The sequence below is a fragment of the Parasteatoda tepidariorum genome, chromosome 2 (genome assembly GCF_982258835.1).
Source record: "Parasteatoda tepidariorum strain Cologne lab strain chromosome 2, Ptep-v5.0, whole genome shotgun sequence".
NCBI classification, from domain to species: domain Eukaryota; kingdom Metazoa; phylum Arthropoda; class Arachnida; order Araneae; family Theridiidae; genus Parasteatoda; species Parasteatoda tepidariorum.
Window position 1 is genome coordinate 95,754,556 of NC_141756.1, and position 11,575 is coordinate 95,766,130.

General features: G+C 27.4%; 1 protein-coding gene and 1 long non-coding RNA gene across 2 annotated transcripts; both read left to right on the forward strand.

The window, feature by feature from the left end:
- The first annotated feature begins 4,597 nt into the window (after positions 1-4,597).
- On the forward strand, positions 4,598-10,138 carry LOC147815926 (uncharacterized). The gene is made up of 2 exons (XR_015431457.1): positions 4,598-5,640; positions 10,023-10,138. It is a non-coding gene; the product is annotated as an uncharacterized LOC147815926 (long non-coding RNA).
- On the forward strand, positions 5,639-9,391 carry LOC122271877 (uncharacterized). Its single transcript, XM_087157778.1, has one exon. It carries the CDS (start codon positions 7,075-7,077, stop codon positions 8,314-8,316), a length of 1,242 nt encoding a protein of 413 aa, XP_087013904.1. The 5' UTR covers positions 5,639-7,074; the 3' UTR covers positions 8,317-9,391.
- Positions 10,139-11,575: the final 1,437 nt, after the last annotated feature.

The following is an 11,575-nucleotide window of genomic DNA, read 5'->3' on the forward strand; positions in this document are numbered from 1 at the left end:
AAATATGCATTGGGTTAAAAGAAGTCATATCTCCTGATTTCATAATGCAAAAAACCAGTCACCTAACTAAATTTTTTGTTTAATTATGAGCAATCAAACTTTGTAAATGTCATGTCCGCAACATGCACAATATTGTGCAAGCATTTATTTTTTAGAACATAAACATTCGTTTTCACCGTAATAAACCAGTAGCATAGAACATCTTTATTTATAAAACCAACCCTTTACAATAATTCCTGTTATAATCTTAAAGAGATTCTGTTTTTAAAGTGATAAAATATGTGTCACATAAATCTGATTTTTATCATTTCTAATCAATGGTAAATATTAATGATATAAAATGGATAAGAGATGCTATGGTATGGATATGCAAGACACATGATGGTTGGTGAATTCGGAGAAGACATGATGAGGGATGGATATGGAGTTGCATAATAGGTGGTGCTAGTCGATAAGGCGAGGCAGATGATATGGAGGATTTAATCAAATAACTAGCATTATTATGTTAACTTAACAATGCTAACAACAATTATTCCACTGTCAGCATTTATTTTGGTAAAGAATAACATTCGCATTCAGCATAATAAATTTATAACTTGAATTATCATAAAACAATTAAATTTATCTAATTAAAAAAAATTAAAAGCAGAAATAGTATTTTTATGTTGATTTGTATTAATTAAAATTAAAAAATTTCGAAGTTCTAGGTGATTTTCAATCATTATCTTTGCAAAATACAACTACTAAAGCAAGAAAATTCGCTGATAACTAAAAATTGTTTTAAAAAAATAGAAAAAGACAAAGAAAAAAAGAGAAAGAAAGAAACAGAACTAAGAGTATTTTTAATTTAAAATTAAAAAAAAAAACTCATTTTTCAACGATTATTTTTTCTGTTGAAATAAAATATTTTCTTTAAACCTAAAGTAATTTTTTTTAAATAAAAATAATTATTACATAAGAAATATTCTGTTTGTTAAAATTTAAAGATGCGCTAACATTGTTTTAGTTTTATTTTATAATTATGACCTTTTTAAACAAGCTCTAAAAGTCCTTTGATTATAGTAAGCTTGTTTTTTCTGGGATATTTCCATATCGTGATCTGTCGCGCCAAGGTGCCAAATAGATTTTAAACTTGCAATTAAAAAAAAAAAAAGACATGGAGATGTTAGCAAGTGGGGTGGTGACAAGTTATACCTTTCGAGTTGGTCCCTTTCTGCGATGTTTTTCTATTTTTTATTCTAGTTTCTCGCGGAAATCAGCTGTTTTTCCACAGTTTTATCTTCAATTTTTTTTCTGTAAAAAATGAAGGTAAGAATTCTATTTAAAAGATTTCATAGAATACTTATTTAATAGATGACACGAAATCAGTAAATCAGTTTAGTGATATGTTAATTTGGCACTCTAGGTTGAAAGAAAACATTTCATTCGAAGAGAAGTACAGTAATGTCAAGAATTTAGTGCTGCCATCTATTTTATTATTTATTCAACTTATACTTGCGATTTTCAATTTTTTAAATTGAATTTCTCTTGAAAAAAAAAAAAAACTTATTATGTTTCAACTTTTAAAATTATTTGAATGTTTTATATTAAGACTATTTATTTAATTTTATATAAATTTTACAGATAGAAAAAATCGCCACAATCTTGTCCAAAGAATACCTAAGAAGGCCTTTCCATTTCTCTTCTAACCTTCAGTAAGAGTTCGTCCCGAATAGGGACGAAATATATAGCACCTCCAAAGCCCGTTCAACTGTCTCCCCTACATTTTTAGTAGAGGCTAACCACTAACCACTAATCGACTAACCACTGTCACAGAAAAGGGGGAATTGCAACCTGCGGGGGGTCAACTAGCTTTCAAAAGATATCAGAAGAGACTCACTCTACATTATGCTTTTTCTCCTTCTAAGAAAAACTTAAAAAATATTTTTTTAAAACTCTAAAACGGCTTTATTTATTTTTCAAATGGTTTTATCATTTTATTTAACATGCACTTTTTCTAATTATATCTTGAATTATTTATTATTTTGATTTGATTATTTAGAGAACTAATAATAACCAGAGTATTTAAATTTATAAAATTTTACTATGTAGTCATATGAAAGTAATTCATATAAAGTAACCACATTAAAAGAAAAATTTACATTTTCTCTATAAATCAAATAAAGTTTGTTAATTTTTTTTAAAATTGATTTGCTAATTTGCAAAACTTTTTATGTTAAAGTAAAACCTTGAGATCAAGATTTTATTTTTTTATTACTTTTTTAATTTGTTTCTTTCAATTATAATTCAAACTCATATATTTTTCACAACCTTTTTTTTTAAATTTTAATTAATTTTTTAAGATTTTTTTTAAAGATTGTTTTTCGACTAATAAGCTGAAGTGCCAGTTTAAATTCATTTTTCTAATAGATCATTTCGATGGATCATTAAAAACAACAAATTAAAACAATTCTATGTTATTTTACATTTTAATACATAGATTTGTGAAGCCGCTCACTGTAATTAATATAAAGATTATTGAAATAATCGAAATTAATTTATAAAGAATTACGATACCGAAATTTTTGAAAGAAAAAGCATTTCTTGATTTTCATTAAAACTTACACAACATAACAACAGATTGAGACAAGTTTACTTTACAAAATTTTGTCACTAATCCTGGGAGGTTTTCGTGTTTTTCCTCTCCATGTAATGCTAATGCGGATTTTAATTAACTATAACTAAACTAATTAAAATTTACAGTGCAGAAATTTCTACTCAGAAAACTCTTCTCCATGAATGGCAAAAGAGGGTCAAAGAAGAGAAATTAAAATAACACATTGCTTACATACTTCGTTCTATCAATATAAAAGAGCGAAAAATTGTGAATAAAAATGACACTACACACTTTTAATATGAATTCGAAAAATTTCTCGTTATTGAATACATAAGATATTGCCTAATTACTAGTTTTGATATATATTTTTAGAATATTGCGAAAAAAAGTTTTAAAAAGTGTATTAATTAAGATTTACAGATTAATGTTAAAGCAATAAAAAAATTCAAAATCTAGTGAATCAACTAAGGAATCAGGTCTGAAAACATCAAAACCAGTTTGACTGTCTGAAGTAACAAAGAGAAGCTTAATTCTAAGTATTACAACTTATTTTTATTTTTTAATTTATCGTGATGAAATTTCGTGGTGTTTATAATAATCACATTTCTCATTCTTTCTATTTCCTCTGGCAATCAAACTGGTTTCAATATTTTTAGTTTTGCGTTCCTAAGCAGCGGTTCATTATATTTTGATACCGTTTGTGTTTTTCTCTCGTGAATATTAATTATGTCCACTAATGTTCTTTTACTTCCTTTTTTTAAGAATTTTACAATATATGCGTATATTTTCATATTTTTCATTATTTACTGATTTAAATAAAAATTTCATAATACTTAGTGTTCTTGTGCATGTACATTAAAGCCCTAAACACAGGGCTGGCCGGGATAGCCTGGTCGGTTGGGCGCTGGGCCCATATCCAAGAGGTAGTGGGTTCGATCCTCCCTGGCCGAAGACTCCCAGTGTAGTAAATGGTGACTGATGCACGTTAAATCTGTCGTGTCTCAAAGTCCTCCATGTTCCCACAACAAATCAATACCTCTGGGGGTACTGATCCAGGAGTTTCCTTGTCTTCTGGATTGGTTCAAAATTGCAAGGCTACGGAGTAACCCATGAAATTGGGGCTAAACCCATGCAAGGCTAAACCCATGAAATTGGGTCGGCTGTTCAACGACGGTTATAATAAACACAGGGCTAAGTGCTTGTTCATGTTTGAATGATGTGTGCTCTTGTGTACTAGCTATTTTTTTTTCCTTACCATGGAAACCATGGAAAAACAATCTATCCCAGCTATTGGAGTAATTAAAACTATTTATGGAATGGAAAAATTGCAATCTTTTAAATTTTTATAATGTAAATGTTTTTTTAAACCTACAAATGAGTGTACGATATATATATATTTTTTAAAAAGAGAAAAACTGCAGTTTTGTGATGCTTTGTATTATATTGGAAGATCTTTAAGTCATTGTCTCGATTTTAATTAATCTCACTTTATTCAGAAGCTAAATTTTTTAATTCTGAAACATCTTTAAAAAACAAGGAAAAAAGTTTTAAAAAAAAGGGGGAATAATGCATTTAAAAAATAAATTCCCCTTTCAAAATGAATAAAAACAAGAAAAATTATTACTACTAAATAAATAAAATGTATGCAGAATGAACAAATTATCAGCGAATATAATTTCCATAATAAATTACAAGCTTATAAAAGCTCCCCATTCTTCAAAAAAACAGAGAGAGAAAAAGATTTGCAAAAAGATTTGAACAGAGTAAGAGCATTTGGGAGGGAGCAGTAGCCCCCATCCCCCCAAAGCTCTTGGGCGCATTCTTGGACAAATTCTAAATTCCCCCCCAAACTATTCGTTTTATTTAGTTTAAAAATCCCCCCCCCAAGCTTTAAGTAGGCGCCCACTTCCTGCCCTAGTGGGGGCCCCTGGGAGGGAGCATAACCACAAAAGTCTCTTGGAGAATGAACTTGGGGGTGGAAGTTGTCTTCCTCCCTTACTCAAAGGTAGAAAGTGACTTGAGTTTCAAAGGCAATATTACAAAAAGTAATAAAGATAAAAAAAAATTGACCTAAACTTTCGTGGATAGGAAAGATTGAAGCTTGGTTCAACACTTTTCTCCCGGCAACCACGATTGGGTACCCGAATCTCCGATCATTTGAGCTCGCCCCGTAGTCACAATGATTGAAAAGGTCTTGGCCGTTCCACCGGTAATTTTTCGTTGCCACCGGAAAAATAGGACCTTCACTTTCTTTTGTGGGATCTTTTGAACTGAAGAAGACCCTTGTGTGAAGAAAGTTTAAAGGACATTGTTTTTGTTTTGTAATACACTTAATGTGCTATTTGGATTTAGAAGATGTAATAAAACTCTTATTCTAAAGTTTATAACACAGTGTATCCAAAACCCTTATTAATGAAAGTGGATTGCATTCATAGTTACGCAAAAATCTATGAAAAGTGCTTTAAAAGGGTAATTTCCATGCAGATCGTATTCATATGATATTATCTTCTTTATACTGAAAGCAAAAATCAATTGAATGATAAAATAACATTTTCTTCCTGTTGATAGAAATAAAATTCCTGCTGTGAGTGCATAAATATTACGATAAAATGTGTTTTCGATTCATGTAATTGATAAACTACTCGTGCAGTGTGTGTTAAATGCTTCCTGGCTGGAGAAGATATTATTATTAAAGACAATATCTTTCTGTGTTGGCGATAACATTCTTTGTTGTGACACTAAGGGTAAATAGTGTGACACATATTTACAATGATGTTCTAAGAGAAAAATATTTTCATAGAAATTTAATGTTTGCACTTAGCTTAAAAGTTTCCAAGTGTAGTTAATGACTGCTCTAAATGAAAAAGTATGCAATAAGAAGTAATTTCATTTAAATGATTTGTGCTCATAATATATGATTAATTTATTTAAGGATGAATTAATCATGAAGAATTTAATTAATCTGGTTTAATCTAACAAACACTTTAGATGAACTTTTCCATGTAGTGCATTATTAAACAGTTTTAAAAAGATTGTAGTTGCAGGTTAGTAAACAGTATCTTACATTCATAAAGCACATGTGATTTGATATTTATGTACAAGTAGTTGAGATTGTGATTTTCTTGTTAACACGGAGAAAATATTTTTTATATGCAGTTATGGCAATTTAAAATTTATAGATAAAATTACATTTTCTCAACCTTCTCATATTTATGTTTATTTATAAGAGCATACATTTATTATGTGTGATGAAATATTGATACAAAAATTTGCAATTTAATTTCTTATTTAAATATATATTGAACCATATTTTTGCAATGTGTGTGTGAAATAATTTGTAAATGAAATCTAATTTGATAATTTCATGTTCATAACAGTAAATAGCATTACTATATATTCATTTTTGTAATAAGTTTTACTAATAACAAATAAGATTAATTTTGCAGTGTATCTAAGAATGCCTTCATTCAAAGTGTATTGAATTTAAAGGAATCTATTACATAATAAGGTTTACTGTTCCTGCAGTTTTTAGTGTAAAGGAACATAAAGTGAAATAATTTAATTTAGTTTTGTATCTTTATAGGTATGATAAAATAGAAATATTATTAAAGTAAAGTTTGTGGAGACAAAAAATTGCATCTCAATATAATTTAAATTAATCATTTCGCAGATGTCCCTACTAATAAATCATATTCCTGTTATAAAGTGATCATATTTCTACAGTGTTTTATTTTGCTTTGTTAAAACATTTAGTCAAAGTAAGTAATTTGATACAACATGATCATTTTCTTAATATGTAGGTACTATTAAATGAGTTACTTTTGTAGTGAAAATTATTTTGAATTATTGCCTACATTTTAATTAACAGCTAATTATTTTTCCATTATCTAAATATAGCTATTTGTATCAAATAAATTTTGAAAAAGCAATAATTTGATTTTGAACAGAAAATCTGTATTTTTTCTTATATTTATGCATTTATATTTTAATATTGCAAAGTGGATTTATATTTTCATTTCTTACAGCATATTTATGATTGTTTTTCTAGAAGTCTTACTCGACTACCCACAATTTATCTACCCTTATGATTCTTGCTCTAGTAACACATACAAAAGTGTTTTACAACAATATTTTGTATAGTATTCTGGTCGTATAATAATTTAATTTTTGGAGCAAACAAGTGTGACCCATGGTTATTATGGTTCATATTAGCAAGAAGCTTATTTCTTGCATTTCATGTAAGACATGAATTTTCCATCAAATTATTAACATTTGTCTTCACCCTGTTGAGAAATCTTATTTGTGAAAAGATTTTTTCTTAAAAAAGTAAACATATACTGTAATAGTGTTTTTCATCTTGTAAGATAACTTTATTCTTGTAATACATGTAATTAGATTTTTTCAAAAAGAAGAAGCCATACTAAAAACTGCAGAATTCATATTAGTGAGAAATCCTATTGTTGTAGTATATATGTAATATGAATTTTTCACAAAGAGATCTGACTAAACGCAATCATGTTCATATGGGTAAGAGGCCTTATTCTTGTAGTATATGTAATAAGATTTTCTCACGTAAAAGTGCACTGACTGGACACAGTCGTGCTCATACTGGTGAGAAATCTTATTCATGTAGTATATGTAATAAGAGTTTTTCACAAAGATGTCTACTAACTGAACACAGTCGTGTTCATACAGGTGAGAAGTTTTATTCATGTAGCATATGCAATAAGAGTTTCTCACAAAAAAGTGCACTGACTGCACACTTTTTTCTTCATACTGGTGAGAAGAAACCTTATTCTTGTTGTACATGTAATAAGAGTTTTTCAACTAGATCTAATTTGATTCAACATAGTCGTGTTCATACTGGTGAGAAACCTTATTCTTGTAGTATATGTAATAGGAGTTTTTCACAAAAAGGTATGCTGACTCAACACAATCGTGTTCATACTGGTGAGAAGCCTTTTTCTTGTAGTACATGTAATAAGAAATTCTCACGAAAAAGTTCACTGACTGCGCACTTTTCTGTTCATAATGGTGAGGAGAAACCTTATTCTTGTAGTATATGTAATAGGAGTTTTTCTCACAAACATAATCTATTTGGGCACATTCGAGTTCATACTGGTGAGAAACCTTATTCTTGTAGTATATGTAATGAGAGTTTTTCACAAAAAAATATACTGACTCAACACAATCGTGTTCATACTGGTGAGAAGCCTTATTCTTGTAGTACATGTAATAAGAAATTCTCACATAAAAGTTCACTGTTTTCACACTCTTTTGTTCATACTGGTGAGAAGAAATCTCATTCTTGTAGTGTATGTAATAAGAGTTTTATAGGAAGATTTCTATTGACTGAACACAGTCGTGTTCATACAGGTGAAAAGCCTTATTCTTGTAGTATATGTTATAAGAGATTTTCATTAAAAGGTAATTTGACTCAACATAGTCGTGTTCATACTGGTGAGAAACCTTATTCTTGTAGTAAATGTAATAAGAGATTTTCAAGTAAAGCTTATTTGACGCTACATAGTCGAGTTCATACAGGTGAGAAGCCTTATTCTTGTAGTATATGTTATAAGAGATTTTCATTAAAAAGTAATTTGACTCAACATAGTCGTGTTCATACTGGTGAGAAACCTTATTCTTGTAGTAAATGTAATAAGAGTTTTTCACAAAAAGATCTACTGACTCAACATAGTCGTGTTCATACTGGTGAATAAACCTTATTCTGGTAGTATATGTTATAAGAGTTTTTCACAAATAGTTCTTCTAAATAAGCACATTTGTTTTCACACTGGAGAGAAACCTTTTACATGTAATACGGCTTTTTCAAGGAAAGATTATCTAACTCATCACATTCATGCTCACACTGTTTAGTAATCATTGTCTTGTGTATGTAAAAAAAAAAGTTTTTTTTTCATTTAGGGACGTTCCAACTTTTCATTGTTTTATTCATACTGGTTAAAAAAAACTCATTCTTATAATATATGTGTATGAGTTTTTTTTTCTTCAAAAGACTGACTTTTATGTTCGCGTTTGCACTGGTGATAAAATTTTCGTTATAACGTTATGTAATAAGAGTGTTTCTCAGAAATGTCATCGAACTAAATACTGTGTTGATTGAAATCAAACAATTTTTTTTTTACAAATCATTTGATTTAAATCAACTGATTTTTTTTATATATGCATTGATTTTAAAAGTTAAAAAACAGTGTTTTAAATTATTGATACTTTTATTATTTTCTTTTCTTAGTTTTAAAATTTATTTTAAATAAATTGCTGCATTAATTAATTTTAGTTAACAAAATTACTTTCTTTCTTGGTGTGTGCTAAATTCCAACACATTTGAAATTACATTTCTAAAAATCTTTTGATTCTTGAGATTGAAAGTACAGATTAAAGTACACATTTAATGCTGTTTTAATATAGACTTGCATAGCTGAAATAATTAATAAACATGAATTTTTTTCAAGAAAATGCAAATAATGTTAATTAAAATTTTACCTTTTGATTGAAAAAGCATGGAATTAAAATCTACATTTTATTTTATTGGTGGAAAATGTTTATTTCTAAAGCTTGAGGTTTTATTAAAAAGAAATTACCCTAATATGCCAAAAATAGAAAGAAAAAAAAAAGCTGATGAATTCAGATATTTTTTTTCCTGATTTAGTAGTGTCATTCTTCCCTTTCAAAGTTTATTTGAAGCAGTAGAGTTATTAACTGGTATTTTTTTTCTCCTATGTTTACAGTATCTTTGACATAATCAGATTTTCTATAAAGAAATTATGTGAAAAAAAAAATTCAATGAGTGCATGGATTTTGTAAAAAAAATTTTAAGCTTAACTTATCTATCTTGATATAGGATTAAAAATGAATATTTTAATTTAAAAATATATAGGTTAAATAATCTGTTACATTTATTTTGTCTTATGAAAAATCAAGACAAAAAAATCACAATTTTAAATTGAAATATGAAACATTGTTTTAATAGTTAAAGAATCAGGGGTGTGTCCAAGCCAAATTTACTACCTCTTAGAGATATACCTTCACAAAATACTTTTTCTTAAAATTTTATTTTTTTGTCTCGTAAGAAACGATGAATCCATATTTTTGTGTTGATTTGTTATTATAATTTTTAATTTTCACAAATTATGTCTAAATTTTCACAAAATAAGTACCTCTCAGAAAAACTTAGACAGACTCCTAAAGTATTCTTTAAATTCTCTATTTTATCTAGTCTTTAAATTTCAATCATGCATTTGCTTCAAAATGGTTGCTATTCAAAGCCATGTATTATAATGAAAAATTATTTTAGTAAGTTAGAGGTTCTAAAATATTGTTATAATGTAGTTTTAATATTAATTTAATTTTGATTAAATATTTATAAATCTTTTTTAATCATAGTCATATTTCATTATTCGAACAGGAAAATCAGGAGTATTTCCTTTCCAATGAACAAGACAAGTATCTTTAGAATATAATTCTGCAGAAGAAAAAAAAAAGAAAGTTATTTGTATTTTTTTTTTTTTTTAGTTATTTTATTGCTTTAACTCTTTCTTTACTCTGTTTTTAAAGTCTATAGAAGATGCAGAGTATAGCAGTTATGGTTATACCTATCATTTCAATTAATGTTATTATAATGCTTTTTTAAATTTATTCTTGTGTTTTTGTCATAGAAAATAGTAAATCATGAGTAAATTGTAGTCGTTAAATCATGAAAAGTTCTTGGAATTAGTCATGAATTTGAAAATTTAAAATGTAGCAGATACCCTTCATAGGTAAAAAGTGACTGACTGAGCATAGATCATTTCTCACTGGGGAAAAACTTTCTTCCATTTTAAGTAAAAAAATTCACAGAAGTGTCATTAGATTTAACACAATTGAATGAAGCTGATGAGGTTTTTTCTTTTCAAAATATTTTATAATGCAGATTTCATTGTATTTGTCTGTTTTTATGCATATCTAAAATAAGCTCCAGTATTGAAAAGTTTTGGATTAAAATTGAAATACATTCTTGTAAACACCTCTTAGTCAAAGTTGTAACCTTGATTACTGGTTACAATTTTTTTTTTTTTTATTCTCTCAGCATTAGAATCCTGAGTTGTATGTATTATTTTTTAATGATAATAATAATAAAATAACTTCAATAGCAGCTTTTAATAAAAAATTACATGTAACTTTTATTTATTTAATGAATGTTTTAAGTAAATTCAGTTTAACTGCAAGTATGAAACATATAGATAAAGTAATGTAAATTGATTCAAAATATCAATTTCTTGTACTTTTTCTAAGCTTTCATCATTTTATAAATCTTACATTTATGTTACCAAAATATTACTTTACTGTAATGAATATTATGACAGTTTTTTTAAATGGTTACTTGATATAAATTTTGGTAATCACATCTGAATGTCTTAGATTGTATAATTTATCAAACTTTTGAAAAAGTACACAAAAGATCACTCAGACTATTGAAAAATCGAAATTAATAAACTATTATTGAAGTTGCTTTTTTTTTTTAATTCTAAAAACTATATTTTGCTAATTTATTATGTTAAATAATGAAATATTCAAATAATTTGTAATAACTTTTTTTAGTTCTCAAAACTATTATTTTGCTAATTTATTATGGAAATGAAATATTCAAATAATTTGTCATTTGTAATAACTTTTCGGTTCACAGTTATTCGTGACAAAATTTCCTCATTATGATATGTTTATATATGTGTATGTGTGCGGTTGAGATATTTATTTACTATAGTCCTTTTCTTGTAATGACCATATATGGCAGTACTTTTACTTTCGTTACTTGTACCGTCGGTACAAGTAAAAAGTACGTACTTTTACTTGTACTTCGTTACTTTTTAAATTTAGTACTTTTACTTGTACTTTCGTTACTTTTTTAGGGAAAAAGTACAAGTATTTGTAACGGAAATGTCGAATGAAATCGTTACTTTTTTCTAAAACTCGGTAAGCTTT